This window comes from Juglans microcarpa x Juglans regia, chromosome 3S (genome assembly GCF_004785595.1).
Source record: "Juglans microcarpa x Juglans regia isolate MS1-56 chromosome 3S, Jm3101_v1.0, whole genome shotgun sequence".
Lineage (NCBI taxonomy): Eukaryota > Viridiplantae > Streptophyta > Magnoliopsida > Fagales > Juglandaceae > Juglans > Juglans microcarpa x Juglans regia.
In genome coordinates, this window is record NC_054599.1 from 12,235,925 (window position 1) to 12,251,653 (window position 15,729).

The 15,729-nt window shown below is 37.9% G+C and overlaps 1 protein-coding gene across 3 annotated transcripts; it reads right to left on the bottom strand.

Moving 5' to 3' along the window:
• Positions 1 to 1,049: 1,049 nt before the first annotated feature.
• Positions 1,050 to 13,628, bottom strand: LOC121257139 (anthranilate synthase beta subunit 2, chloroplastic-like). Of its 3 annotated transcripts, none has more exons than XM_041158040.1 (8): positions 13,608 to 13,628; positions 12,345 to 12,631; positions 9,522 to 9,592; positions 9,335 to 9,372; positions 9,114 to 9,224; positions 8,613 to 8,712; positions 6,851 to 6,986; positions 4,507 to 4,990 (listed from the first exon to the last, which is right to left on the bottom strand). In XM_041158040.1, the coding sequence occupies exons 2-8, from the start codon at positions 12,618 to 12,620 to the stop codon at positions 4,760 to 4,762; spliced, it is 963 nt and encodes a 320-aa protein (XP_041013974.1). In that variant the 5' UTR covers positions 12,621 to 12,631; positions 13,608 to 13,628; the 3' UTR covers positions 4,507 to 4,759. The 3 variants fall into 3 exon arrangements, with proteins under 3 accessions (XP_041013975.1, XP_041013974.1, XP_041013976.1); XM_041158042.1 differs by lacking the exon at positions 13,608 to 13,628 and adding an exon at positions 9,723 to 9,790 and having other exon boundaries at positions 12,345 to 12,483; XM_041158041.1 differs by lacking the exons at positions 4,507 to 4,990; positions 13,608 to 13,628 and adding an exon at positions 1,050 to 1,347 and having other exon boundaries at positions 12,345 to 12,747.
• Positions 13,629 to 15,729: the final 2,101 nt, after the last annotated feature.

Here is a 15,729-nt window from a genome sequence, read left to right on the forward strand (position 1 = left end):
AAGTGCAGAAGCTAAACCATCACGGATCCAAAGCTTCATGTGACATTAGAATGAAACCATTAACAGAAACAAAACAGAACAACAACGATCACTTTCATTTCAAAAGAACTGAAACCAGCACACTAACTCTGCATAGGGGTATCTTGTACAGTTTTTGCAGGAACAACAAATGGAAACATTATGTGAAAAAAGTCCACATTTTGTTGTTTCAAATCATTTTTAAAAAAATTTGAATCATTTTAATCTTCTGTCATTTCATTGTCACTATGTGAACCTTCCACAAACCCATCACTACATCCAGATTACCTCAAGTTTTCTACTATTAGTACTCATATTCAAAATCCTACAAAGAGGATAACAAATATAACAATTTTCTTGGAAAATGAAATGCAATAAATAAAAAAAAAAAGAGTAAAAATAGATTTTGAATATAATATGAACATATTAAGAATTAGTTGAGCATCAGATCCCCTGCTTTGCGTCGCCCACTGTCACTCTTGAGGAACCCTTACATGGCAGCTCTTTATTGGTCTCCGATAACACCTTATAGAAGACACAGCCAAAGCATTTCTAATCTTCAAAAAGTCGGACAACTTATGACCTAAAAGTTCACTGCAATAGTCTTCTCTTAAATTTCTTACTAAAATCATGGCTGATTCATACCCTGAAAAATGCAAGCCATTAACAACATAAACAACCATCTTGCATTGGAGAGGGTTGGATTAACCATTCAGGGTTGCCTTGACAATGGGTTCCATAATCCATATTCTTTATTAGAAAAAAGAAACATAAAATATTGATACTCAAAAGCTACTTCACATCTAGTACCTTTTCATGCACTCAAAATAATATCCAACTGCTTAATCTCCTATGTACGGGGATCTCAAGCCACTTTAGAAAGTCATGGTGCATGTGCAGTGTGCAAAAGCTACCTAGATACAAGCGAGAATAGTGTGGCTTAGGAAACCGCGCATTCGGGAAGGAAAGTTGCTGTCATACCTGGTATCTAACAGGGGAATGGAATTCTTTCACGCAATTCTAAGAGAAAATTTCACCCTGAATTGTGAAATGGCATTATTGCCTAAAACCACATGAACATCTGAATGTCTATCCATCCAAAGCACAAACTTATTACACTATGAGAACAAGAAAGAAAACAGAAAGCACATGACTGCATTGTCGTCTTATTGCATATATAATATATTATATAGCTTAAGTACTGCTGAGTCTGACATCCAACCCTCAAGTCTGAGATTCAGCTTCCTTTCTTTCTATCAGTTTGACAAAATTGCGGACAATTGTCTTACCTTCAGTGCTTATAATGCTTTCTGGATGGAACTGAACACCCTGCAATTTTTAAATCAATTTGGTTATAGCAGTAGTAAACTGGAGATACTTACAGTAACTGAAAGAAAAAGGCCATTCCATACGATGAAGCAGAAAGGAAAAATCAGCAAGCCAAACAAAAACTTGAAATTTTTACTATTTTATATTTCTGTTTTTCTTATTAAAAATTGTTCTAAACATTTTTTTAACTGCCAAGTTTTTTTAGACAACGTCCCTTACAATTACAATGGTTTCACAACACTACTACAACAATTTGGCTTTATCTGACCCAGCATCATGGGTGCATGGCAATGTGTGCTAGAGAACATCCTAGGAGGCACACCTTTGTGATGCCATATATCTAGATATGCGATTTTTATTCAGAAACATTAAATGCATGTCAAACAGCAACACTACATTGAACCTTCAATGTGTGTGTGCATGCATACGTTTCACTTCAAAACTTCCCCAGATGTCCGCATTTATATATTAAAATTTGATTTTCACACGAAAAAGTTACAAGTGTGGTCCCTAATGATGAAGTATAATAACAAAAAAACTGCCTTAAGAGTATGTTTTCATTTAAACTCACACCAGTCTCCCACAGCAGATTCCATTTGCATAGGGTGTCGGTTGGGATTAGCCATGCCCCTAATTTTGCAGTGAATAGCATACCCGTCAACATGGTAACCAATTCTAGAGCTACTCAAACTTTTCTCCAATATCAAGATCCTAAAAATGCCCTATCTTTATTCAAATTGACTCAAGTAAAAAGGAAAAAAAAAAAAAAAAAAAAAAGTTGCTCAACATTCTCAGATCACAATTCCACAGAGCATAAACTCGTAATGATGAGATACAGAGTCACAGTTTTTTGAGCTGTAAATACTATTTAAACCTGCAAGACATCGAACATTGAGACCACACCCATTACCATTTGTTTAGGATGAGAGGAACTGTCATTTGTTTTGAAGACCATAGGCAAGCTATGACAACCCAGACTTAGCCAAGTCTTCGCCTGTTTTTCGTCGCTAGTTTATGTTTAATTTTTGGGCCATGCAAGAGGTGTAGAGTACTTAGAAACCTTGGATCCTATCAAGTTCTAATGCATTAGGCATCTAAGCCCATAAGATAGGCCCAGCAAGGCCTTAGGAATTCAGCCAGCCCATTGGGCTAAAGCCTAAAACCCTAGGGGAACAAAGGGCACATGCCCAACATACTAAAGGTTTGGCCACATGTCACACACAAGGCACAATGAAACTAGACTTGATTAAGGGAAATAGGGGAGAGAGACTTTAGGGTTTCGGTAACCCAAAAGCCCTAGCATGCCTACAATGACAAAGGCCACGTATTTTTGACACTTGTCACACATGTAGAAGGGTTCTAGAAGGAAGAAATCATGAGATGCCTAGGGAAAGATAAGATCCAATCCCCTAGACTCTCAGCCAACGCACCCACTCAACAACCACCCACATTTCTTGCCACTTGTCAAGACTATGAGAGTTCCCAGATGATTGCATAGGGAAGTGGCGCATAGGGGATGTCAAGAGACCTAAGCACGTCTCCAAGAAGCCTTGGGGTTTCAGCCAAAAGAGAGGTTCACGCCTACCTAAGAGGTTCCAACCACCTTTTTGCCAAGTGTCATTCATGCAAGAGACTTTCTAGAAGATGGATATGATTAGAATTGGAAGAGGCGCATGGGATAAAACAAAACCCTAGTCCCTAAGTTTCAGCCACCACACCACTCTACCTCACACACGCCCCGTCACTCACTTAGAAATTCTAGAAGAAGGTTCATGGGGAAGAGGAAATGATGCCTAGGAAATGTGCACCACACGCCACCCCAAGTATCTAGGGAAGAGGAAAGGCCTTGTGGGAAAAAGACGTGGGTGGCAACACACACACACACACAGCATTGCCAAGTGGCAAGCATGCCCACTCTCCCAAAGAATGATTAAGGTTTTTTGTGAAAAGACCCTTAAGCCCCAAAGGTTCATTGAACCTGGACACAGAGGAGGGACTCGAAGAGGTATTAGGGTTTCGGTTTCAAGCCTTACACGCCACTTGTCAAGAGACCTTTGAGTTCCCAAGGAAAACAAAGATATGGGAAGAAGAAGAAAGGGATTCGGCCAAATGATGAAGGACATGCCACATGGCTCCCATGCATGAATTTCATCCATTTCCAAGGGAAAATAAAAGGATAGAGGCCGACGGTTAGAAGACGTTTTGGATGCCATATGTTCATGCTTTGCAATCTCTTCACCTCCCACACGCCCAAGACACTTTCTCTCCAAACAAACACCATCTCCCACTCTCTCTTCTCTTAGTCACGAGCAAGGAAGAAACTTGGAGCCACATCGCACGGTACCACTCTAACCCTCACTACTCACAAGTCACACACACAAGGGTGATGGGGTCACTAGGGTTTCGGATCCAAGAAAGACCACCACCATCCCGCCCAAGTGTTCAACCTTTCTTGAAAGAATTTCTTGAAGGAAAATTAGGGTTTTCTCAAGGGGAGGCCGAAACTAGAGATGGAGATCTCCACCTCGTTTCACGGAGTCTCGGCCACCATGCATGACATGCACCTCACCATGCATGACATGCACCTCACCATGCACACACGCACACGCCCAAGACCTTGCCAAGGTCAAGAGGGAAAAACGCGACCACCCTTAACCAAGGATCTCTAGACCGAATGCTTGGAGTGTCACCATGAGCAAAAAGAAGCCCTAGCACGACCACCCACGTTGGATTTAGATTACGTCTTCTTGTTTCTAAATATTTTGAACAAACACTTTTTACAACTTGCTTGATCACATTTCACTGCTTTGGATTAGTGTAAGTAGACTCTCAACCTGCTTTGGATAATATTTGTATATGCTGTGTGAACTTTGCATTCTTATTTGCCATCATATGCACTAGTTGTTTGATGATAATCTCTTACTATCTGATGCTTTGTAATCGGACTTGCATGATGTTCTTGCTATGTTTACTTGTTCATGATGTTTTCAGGTATCTTAGAAATATTGGTTCAAGTTGTTTGCTATAACATGTTTTTGTAAGTCTCAAATGATTCGGCCATGCATATGTATACGGGTTTAAGATATTGCTCTTCTACTTTGGTATGTCTCGAATGCTATTGCCTATGTTTGTGAACTGAGTATTCGAATGTTCTAATATTTTCAAGCCGTAACATGAGATATTCAATGTTGTCTCACATGGTTACATGATTCTCGGCATTTACATGTTCACATGATGCATTAAAAGAAAAGTGTCACAACTTCATGTCACATGCATTTGGGTTGTGTACTCTTTTTCGAAGAAAATAGTTTGTTCATGTTCTATCACAACTCCAAATGCTAGGACGGGGAATGTCTAGGTGGAATTCCTCTGTCCACTCTAGAGTGCGTAAATTGGAGTGTTAGCCTTTGGATTAACAAAGTACTGTCGGCGAACCTCGAATGGATCCTTGTAGAAAGGATACCGGAGCGAGGTAGTACTTAAAACTAGTGGGTGCCACATGTGTTATATGTGGGGAAGACAAAATGGCGAACTGCCGCATAGTAAGGACTATGACGTAGTCACCACGGTCAAGTAGGCAGTTGAATGATGCGGTAACTAGTGGGGAGCCAACGGTGCATAGCGAAGCCGTGACGTATCCAAACTACATGTTACAAGAAGTGAACAAGGCAACGAGTTAAAGATGTGTTATATGTATATTGTTCAATTTGCAAAATGAAAAAGATGTTTTACTGAAGAAGTCAACACATGTTTGAAAAAGTCAAATTGCATGAACTAAGTTTTGTGTCAAGTACATGTCCATGCATTTATTTAATGGTTTGCCTTTATATGCCTATGTTATCTGTTGTATGTTGTATGTTTATTTACTAAGATTTCTCGAAATCTCACCTTGATAGTAGTATTCCCAACCCGGAATGGTAGAAGTTGTGGCAAAGACTCAAGACCCTAAGCAGGATGAATGAGATTAATGACCTAGTCAAGGACAAGTACACTCTTGAGGCCCACTACGATTTTGTTATTGTTTGCTTAAGGACTACTTCACGATACCTTAAGGACATCCAAGATACTCTGAATAAGGATCGTGACTCACCAAGGCCATCCGAGCATGAGGACGTTCTCTCCTTAGGAGATTGTATGGATTTTGTAACGGGCTATCTAAGACAAGCATGGGAGTATACCGTAGAAGCCCAAAGGGTTCCTCAGAGTTTGGGAATTCAGCAACCTGAACCGCCTCAAAGGAAATGAGTCTTTTTATGTGTCTCAAGCAAAGGGACGCTTGAAGTTTTACGGGTTACAATGTAAAACCCTCCTGTATTTTGGGATGTTCAAACAATGAAATCTTTTTGGGATATTTAGTTTTTATGGTACACTATCATATTTTGCAAATTGCTCTAAATCTTACTTAGATTTACATGAATTTCCACTGCGATTTATTGCATATTGCTAGAATACAATAGGTGCATTGCATCTTAACAGTCATGTACGGGAGTATGTAGCCTTAAGTTACATGTCCCGACGCTTCAATCACCGTCCAATCCCAAGCAAGGGTTGGGGGTGTCACACAAGCTGATCTCATCAATGTCTCCATGTTTCTATATGAGCTCAGGATTTGAAAGAAAAGATAATCATTATAACCTCCATTTTGTGACATGTCATACTCAATAGGAAAGGGAGTGTGCAGATTTGATCAAGGAATTCTCATAGAGGGCAGGTCTCCTCGCTTGAAAATTTAACTCCTTTCTGGAGCAGTAACATTTTGGAAGCCAGTGCCAATTGAGCCAAAATGAAACTATTTAAGAAGCCCTTTGGTCTGGGGTTACATGTCAATAGAGTGGTCAAATCAGAAATGTGTTGGTCGTTTTATTTGAATGTCTTACTGCAGTTAGGTGTTTATATAGGCTTATTTATTCAATCTAAATGTCATAATTAGTTGTTATTATGGTTTCTACTTTATAACAGGTTCATAACTACATATGGACTAATCTGGATTTGAGTATGCATTTAATCGTGTGATACTCTCTACACACTCTTTCTCTCTTTATCTCCTTCATCCTTATCTTCTCTAACCTAACCTCCCCCCCCCCCCCCCCCCCCCCCCCCCCCCCCCCCCCCCCCCCCCCCCCCCCCAAAAAAAAACTCTAGCTGCTGAAACTACAAAATCAAGCATTGGTAAATATTTATGCCACTGCTCACAGCTCAGGGCTAGCCTTTTCTTGTCTTTCTTTGCATCACTGTTCTCATACTTTAAAAAAATCCTAAAAGCTTGATGTTGTTCTAAAAAATTAGCGATCAACATTTAATTTAAAATGCAAGCAGCCTATTCCTACTGTCAAAAAGTAATTAAAATAAAACTACACCTCATCCCCCAAGTCCACAGGTTCATGTAATAATTGCATAAGGTTCAGTTGCCAACACAACTGGACTTTCCAGCCTCATGAATTCATCTGAACAATGAAATTGTCTCCCTGAGCACATAATAGGAAAAAAAGGAACAATATCTTACCTGTAGATGCTTATACTTCCTGTGACGAGCAGCCATTATGAGTCCATCATCTGTCCATGCTGTGATCTCAAGTTCCTTGCTAGGAAAACTTTCTTTCTCAACCACAAGGCTGTGATACCTACCAGCAGTGAATGGGCTGAAACGAAAAGACCACAAAACATATCAACATATAGAGTTGCAAAAGCGAAGAGAGAAACAAGCAGAAACCAGAAAAAGCAGAGATCTAATAAAAGGAAACTACTAAAGAACACTACGAAAGGTACCAACAATAAAAGGCCTAAAATTAAATTTTTCATTACTAGACTGCACTCAAGGCAAATTCTTTATGACAAGAAATCCCAGAGACCATGCAAACACAACATGTCTTTAACCCGGTTTGAAACCCAGACCCATGTCACGCGTCCCCATCACATTGATTAGGCAAATCATTGGCTTCTCACCGATGAGACGTGGCCCCTAAAAATTGTTTGCACCCAAGGGTTCAAACCTTGACGTAGCATACCACCAAAACCAACGCCCTTACTACTTGAGCCAATTGTGGATTATATTAAATAGAGTAAATGCTTCACCAATGCATCATTCAAAGCTGAAATAAATGGCAGAGCCATTTTGGAAGGAAAACATTTCACATATTATCCCATAGAATGATCAGATAAGACAAATTGCAAACATATGAATAATGTACTATTTGGAAAAGTAAGAGGTTCCTTGCGTATACGATTAAAATAATTGTATATTTAATAACAAGCAGCAATACAAATCCGAGAGCCAAAGAAAACCAGAAGATATAAGGGCGTCCCTATGTTTCTCACCAAGATGGCAATTATAAACTTGTGACGTTTGAGGAAACTATTAAACCAAGCAAAAAATCCCCTAATAACCAAAATATGTTAACCTATTCATTGGTAGGAACCATCAACAGGCCAGATACAGTTTCATCCTTATAGTCAGTACTGCAGACCAACATGCAGAGGGCATTGCCCATTAATTTTCCAGCAATGTTTCTTTTTCAAACTAGGTAACTTAAAAAACCTCAGGTAAATAAGAATAAATGTAAGTAATGTACATAGTTCATGCACTTAAAACATAATATCACTGGATAACTTGAAGCTCAGATAAAGTAAATCCACTCTGTCAAGGACAAAAAAAAAAAAATTCTATTTCAAGTTTTCTCTTTCTTGCATATGGCATTAGGTACTACTATATTTGCACATATCCGCTGAATTTACTATTACAATCATTCACATGAAGGTCATGTTCTCTAGAATCAGACATCGATGTCACAATTTTCTACTCAGTTTGTCACATACTCCAGTACCAGAAAAACTGAATTGAGCATATTTTTAAGCAGTGCATATCAGGAGAATATAACAAAAATGGGGTGTCTACATGCAAGTCGTCAGGATGAGCTTGCAGACCAAAAAGTAAAGACACTTCATGTTAGTAGCTTCATACTATGACTCTGATTTGGTATTTCCATTACATCCCAGAAAGATATTACCAGAAGGTATTTACCAAGAAATACCTCGAACATACACAGTATAACAAAACTTTAAAGGGCATTGATCACATAAATTTAAGTCAACCTATTTACATAAAGATAACTAAAATGTAATCTGCATTTTAAAAAAGTTGCCGAAAAACTCATGATAAAATAAAGTATTGGAATCATGGAAATTCTATAATCAAAAGCAAAGAATATTGCATATCATAAAAAGTATTGAGATAGTAAGCATATTTGAAAAAGAAATAAATTTCATACTTTGATAAGCCACTGAACAAGCCATCTTCCTCCTTCTCATCATAATATACAAGAGAACTCTTTCCATGCATGACACCACCAGGAGCACGCACAACCTTACCTACAATTTGTACAAAAACACAAGGTTGCATAAAATAAAAATAAGCTGCCTATTGGCACCCCTCCCCCATCCAACAGTTGGAATCCATAGCTGTCCCGTTTGATGACCCACAAGGGAAAGAGGTACCTTTGGCTACTAGAAACCATTTAAGAATAAGTAGCACATGCACCCAATGGGTTTTGAACCAAACAGTTACCCAGTTACCAGCCATGAATAAAAAACAGAGAAGTCACAAGACTACATGCCAAATTTCCACTTGCGTATAAATGTGCATATTTAAAATAAAACCATCTTTTTTACTTGTCGAAAAACAAAACCATTTCAAACTCAACATATTCACACATTCACATGAAAGTATAAGTGGATTGCTTATAAGATTTAAGACATCCATAAAGACTCACCTCCAAAAGCCTCTCCAATGCACTGCAAACCCATACACACACCAAATAAAGGAATGCTAGGCCCAAGTTCCAGAACGGTTTCCAATGATATCCCAGAATCCTGGGGTGCACCTATTAGAAGAGGGTATGTCGTGTAAAATCTCGATGTGAACCATTCCATTTTTTCCCTTTTCTGCAAGGCCTTTCTATAGTTAAAAATAACACATCCAACATAATCTTACCTGGCCCAGGAGATATCAAGATTCCTCTTGGATTCATCCTATAAAATTGGCAGAAAGAATTACAGAGATGATTACTTAAATACAATGAAAACAACAGGTGAAACATAGGAACCATCAGAAATCCTTAACCATCTGGAATACCACCACGTACATGTATGAATAACCAAACAACAATAAACACACTTACCTTTTCAAATCCTCAACCGTTACTTCATCATTGCGATAAACTTCAAAGTCACATCCTACCTCTCCCAAATACTTCAAAATGAAAAGAAGATTTTAGACCTAACAGTTCAAGGCTTCTAAATACAATCATTATGGAAAAACTTGAAAGAAATCATTCTCCGGAATAGTTTAAAAAATAAATAATATTCAAAAACATATCCACCATAACTGACTCTTCATAGAGTAAACTTCCAATCCCATTCCAAGAAAAAAAACTTCCAAGTATTTCAACTGGTTCAGAAGAGAGGCAATGGATTAGCTGGTTACGTATAAAAGGAAAAACATATACAGGAATAATAAAAAATTTTAACCTTTTTGAATTGTTAAAATCTATTTCAAGTGCAAGAAAACTAGAGCTTGAGCTCTTACCATCTCTTTTTCAATCAACATAAAGAACGAGTGTGATCTTCACTAATCTCCTCTTCTCTACACTTCTCTTAAATTTAATTGCAGTGGAAAAAACTAGAATATAACATAAACTCCTATATGCCTTGTTATTTTAAATTGTTAGAATAGCCCTGTGCAAGAGAATGATGCTAAAGTATAATTACACTCAAAGGAAACTATAAACAGAACAGAATTACAAAAAATGAGCTTGTAGGTTCATAAAGGCAAAGTTAAATTGCATTCAACTTGTAACAATTATTCCTTGAACTTCAGGGAGCTGTTCTCAGTAATATCTTCCCGGTTCACTATCTCAAAAAGGAAAAAAATAAATGCTATCTCATTAAACATAAATACTGCAATTTATAAGGTGCCACTGGCTAGGTACATTTTAACATGGAGAGACCGAATACATATTAATATTATTTTCAAGCAGTTTTTAGGCAACCATAATGAAAGAGAACAAAACGGAGGACTTCCATAATTTTTCTTGCCATTTTGCTTGTATGAATGAAAGGCATCTTAAATAACTAATGCTATCTATTGATATTGGACTCTATTAATAAGTATCCATGCTATGTTTGCTGTTTTATGTCGGTGACACCAAGAAAAATACCTTTGCACCAAAATAATATGGTGGAAAAACTACCAATAAAAAAATTTGGTGGAAAAACTATCCTCAAGGGGCGAATCTTTTGTTTGGGTGGCAGCTTTAGGGAAGACCTTAACCATGGACAACTTGAGAAAGAAGCATTTAATGGTGATGGACTGGTGTTGCATATGTAAGAAGTGTGGGGAACTATCGACCATCTACCGCTTCATTGTGTTGTTCTCCAGCTTTATGGCTATCTTCCATATCTTCGGGATTTGATGAGTGATGACCAAACTAGTGGTGAGTTATTGACAGCTTGGAGTGGTAAATTGGAAAGCAACTTGAATGTAGAGGTATGGCAGATGCCTCACTTGTGCTATGGAGTACTTGGAAGGAGATAAATGCCAACTTTGAAGATCGTGAGAAAACACTTCCTAAATTAAAAACTTTATGCTCACATCTGTGTATGATTGGACAAAAGCAACAAAAACACTCTTCTCATCTTTTACAGATATTCAGAAATTTACTTAAAAAAAAAAAAAAACAGATTCAGAAATTTTGTTTTTCTAACTTTTCTTAGCTAGGTGTATATCCTTTGTATACTCCTCGAGTACTTGGGTTGCACCCCAAGCGCTTTTTCTAATAAGATCTTTGGTATCTTTATATATATATATATATAAAAAAAAAAAAAAAAAAAAAAAAAGCTCTGCTTTGACCAAGAATAAATACCAAAAAAATAAAATTTGGTGTCATCGTGATTTCTTTGAGGTCAAATTCAAGTCTGATTACTAATTTTTAAGTATGGCGCGGCATATATATCTCATGGACACAACACTTACAAAGGGCATGCTCAGTTGCATGTCATTTGAACGTTGTTGGTACGAATCATCACAGTAGGGCTCTCTCCCTAGAAGAAGATATCAAGTTCAGTTGAGCAGAATATTTTTCCAGCAGTGTGAGTTATTAAAATGTGGTACAGGGCTTTGATGCGCTATTGATAATAATGCCAAAGAATCAGACACAACGGACATTTACATAAAGGGCAGCAGTGCAGCAGCAATGAAATTTGTCAAACCTATAAATTGTAAGAATTAATATAGATAATTGAATAACAACCTTTATTGGCCAGTACTGATCAGTAATGACCTATAGCACCTTTATATCGGGGATATTGGGCCTTACACATGTAAAATAATAGTATCTGGGCAAAAACGATTGAGTGTTGAGTGAGCCGTTATAAGACTCGATGGCTTATATTAATTTCAAGGCATATTTCTTATTATTCCCTATATAATATCTCTCTCCTAAAACTGTAGATTTTGTTCTCTGTCGAGTGCAGCAAACTATGGAACTTCCATAGTGGTCAACATATAAACGGATTAATGAGGGAAGACATAAGAGAAAAATAGCCATAGAGTCAGCGTGCTATACTTATATCTTGATTCACCTTCCACCCCCAAATTAAGAAAGAATTGGACCCAGAGTATTTATCACTTATAACAACACTTATCACTCCATTAAACATAGATGGAAGATAAGGATATAAATGCGAATTTTAGAAAAATGGACTTTATCATACGAAAATACCAAATACAAACTTTCACTCAACTTTTGTCTCGTAGTTTTTTACATCAAAAAATACAATAAATATAAAAAAGAAAAAACCGAGTACACATCAATTTAACTTATTTTCCCACATTTTCTCGCCACCAAACAGAAAAAAGTGCATGCAAAATCAGATGATCATAAATAATCAGAAACAAAAATAAAACTAACAAAAAGAAGAAAAACAATGAATTCAGGACGAACCTGGCAGAGGTTATAGGTGAAGCTGTCATAGTTGTCTATGACAATGATTGGTTTGTTGGGATTTTTTCTGGGAATGGAGGAGTTCGAGTTAGATTGCGCAGTGACGGCCGTCAACGAAGCTTTTGGGACGAACCCACTTTGCCTTTTGAGAAGGAAAGCACGAGAAGAGGGTATGGAAAGCTGGCGGTGGGGAAATAGGTGAGGGGTTTGGACTGTCTTTGAAAAGGAGGCCTCCAATTGCACCAGAGCGGCGTGATAAAGCGAAGGGGCAGCCATTCTCTCTCTCTGTCTAAAGTAAACGAGCGGGGTGGCTAGCGCAATTTTGTTAAGAACGTACACGCAAGAAACGCAAGGCTGACAGCAGCCTGGATTGTGCAGAATCTCTTCAATCTAATGCCATCCCAAACAAATAGATATATGTTTGGTACAAACATTTATATATTGACATCTAAGGGATCCGAAATAAATAGATCAAAAATATAAACGAACAACTTGTACGACTTTGGATTAAAATAAATTATAATATATTTTTTAAAAGAAAAAAGTTGGATACAACCGCGCGGCGGAACCGCAGCGTAACCACATCTTACGTGGAAAAAAAATGAAAACGCATCACAGAGACCCAAAACCGCATCGTTTTCATTTCCCTCCTACCCAAAACCAAAAATAAGACAAATTCCTTCGTATCCCCCCAAATCACAGAGACCCCTTCGTCTTCCCCAACTCACATAGCAGTCTTCCCCAAGTCAGTGGAACCGAGATCAAAGCTGAAGTAAAGTCCGAGCAACTCTTAGGCAGAATCAGGGACACAAACGAAGGAGGAATGCAGCCTCTTCCTCCATAAAAAAGCGTAACTGCAACCACCCTCTCACCACCGTAAGCCACCTCAAAGCATACCTCCTCCCACGGTTCCCGTGAACCAGTCACTCGTCCACGCACGTCCAACAGTTTCAATCACCACGTCAAAGCCTCCTCCACAATGCAACGTCAAGATCCTCCACAACCCCCGCCCTACACCACTGTCGCCCAAGCCAACATTGGACATTCAAGAGGCCCCTATTTTTGCACCAAAAAACATAGAACTAGGCTCTCCAATTTTGATCCACTGTGAACTACTGCAAACCACCATCATCGAGAGCCCAACCACGTCAAAAACTCCACAGATATCGCCGACCGTTGCCACCTCAGGTCCGTCGTCCTCACGGTAAGCCATTGTCATCTTCTCCATTTCTCTCCCTCACGCCATGTCCTCTCTCTCTCTCTCTCTCTCTCTCTCTCTCTCTTGTTATTTCTCTCTCCCTCTCATCACTCATCTCTCTCAGTGCCCGAACGCTCTCTCATCAATGAGAGGGGGCTTGGGCGACCACCATCAATGCTCTGTTTTTTGTTTATTTCGGTTCCCTCTAGCGTGCATGTGGAAGGAAAGGAAAATAAAAGAGACGGATGCCAAATGCAAGCTGGAGGAAATCGGAAAAAAAAAAAAAAAAAAGGCATTCATTGGGAGAAAGATGCGGGCCTTGATTTCGGTTTTGACCAAACAAAAAAAATGAAAAGAAGCAGTAGCACGCAGGACCATCCATTCTTGATGCAGAAAACCATCCATTCTTGCTGCGGAAAATTAAATGCAGGGACTTTTCAGCTGGATGCAAGACTTGGAAGGTTGACATGCAACATGGAAAAGGAATAAAAACTCACGCATGCAAGCTGCGGAAGATACAAAACGAAGTCAAAGTTTGGAGAAGAAATAAATAAATAAATAAAAAGAAAGAAAGAAGAGAGGGACAATGGTCGTGGGTCTGATTGTGGGAAGAGAGAATCAGATTTGTCTTATCTATTTTTTTTCTCTCTAATAATATATCGGCTGACGTGGCATAATACCATGTCAGCCAATTCCCCAACCGCTACTCATGCCGGTTGCATATAGAAGAGTTGTTTTTAAAATTTTAATTTGACTTTTATTTTGATTTGATGTATTTAAATGTTTGGGACAATTATTTTATTAAGAATTGTAAAGGAGTTATGATTGGATTGTAACCCTATCCCTGAGGAGTTTAATGCGATTCTTCCGATTATAATTTCTTTTATAAAATGAATCTAAAGTATTCTATTAAGCTACCTATAAATATTTTGTATAAAATCTCAATATAAAGCTATTATTCCTCATAACTTCTAATTTCTTGAATAAATAGATAAACTTAAAATCCTGTTTGGATTGAGAGATGAATTGAGATGGTTTGTGAATAATAGTGAGATGAGTTGATCAATTCAAACCAGCTCTAAAAGTAATTGGATATATTATGTGTTTTGTATGATGTTTACTATTGTTGGGATATAATCGTTAGATAGGGCATCTCTACATAAAACTTTTTAAGAATTCTTTTTACAATTTTGTATTAAATGTATAATAATTATAAAAAATCTAAAATTCGAGTAAAACATTTAGTGCTTTTACTAAGAGTTAGTGATTGATCGTTAGTAAATTTGTAACGACTATCATTGTTCTTTAATCTTGCTCTTTCACTTAACCAAAGTGTCAATAAGATATGGATCTTCAAAACACCAAACCAGCTACTGTAAAAATAATTTCTCGATGCTTTTTAGGGTTTAATTATATTGTAGAATATTCGATGGTCATGAAAGAATATGTTTGGCTTCATCATGGTGAAATATTTTAATTAAAGACAAACATGGTGAAATGTGTTCGAGAACAAAGGAAGAGAGAGAGGAAATCCAATAGGGATTGGAGAGAAGGGGTGGTGGCGAGTGGAGTGGCTCAATGAAGAGCAAAAAAATCCAAGAACACTCCAAGGTCCTCGATTTGGTTTCAACTAAGCTTGATTTCTTGATTTCTTGATTTGGTGAGTGGATTGGGTTTTAAGCTTGATTTCTTGATGTCATTTCCTCTATTGCTAAAACTTAACCTTAAGGGATGAGGTGAGGTGTGAATAGTAAAATTTTCCTTGAGAAAAAGGTGAAAATGGCATGGCTAGGAGCTGATTTGGTGCAATACACATGAAGGTGCACCTAAGTGCCGATTTGTGGTATTTGAGCATTAGCATGGCTTGGCTGTTAATGACATGTGTTTTGTCAAGCCTAAAATTCTAAGTTAGTCTAAGAACAATTCAAATCAACAATAAAAATCAAAAATTTCAGATTATAAATGTGGAAAATAAATTAAAGAAAAATTAAGCTAACAACTTGGTTTAGAGATTACTAATCATGTGTGAATTGATTAATACTTCTTAACTCAAGTTAGAAGCTTAACCATGGTTAGCTAGGAACCATAGGGGCGTGTGGCACATATTGGGTTTGAAGAAAACTAATGGTATGGTGTATGTGGGCTTCAATTAGAAGGATAAAATTAAAGATAAGGCTTTTTGGGCCA

Bases quoted from the DNA above. Each gene is read 5' to 3' on its own strand.
- LOC121257139 (XM_041158040.1), bottom strand. From the start codon at position 12,620: ATGGCTGCCCCTTCGCTTTATCACGCCGCTCTGGTGCAATTGGAGGCC. The intron at 9,593-12,344 runs GTTCGTCCTGAA...TTCATTTTGAAG, and splicing joins TCACCTATAACCTCTGCCAG to TATTTGGGAGAGGTAGGATG. The intron at 4,991-6,850 runs GTAAGATATTGT...TGTAACATGTAG, and splicing joins GGAAGTATAAGCATCTACAG to TTTGGATACGTCACGGCTTC.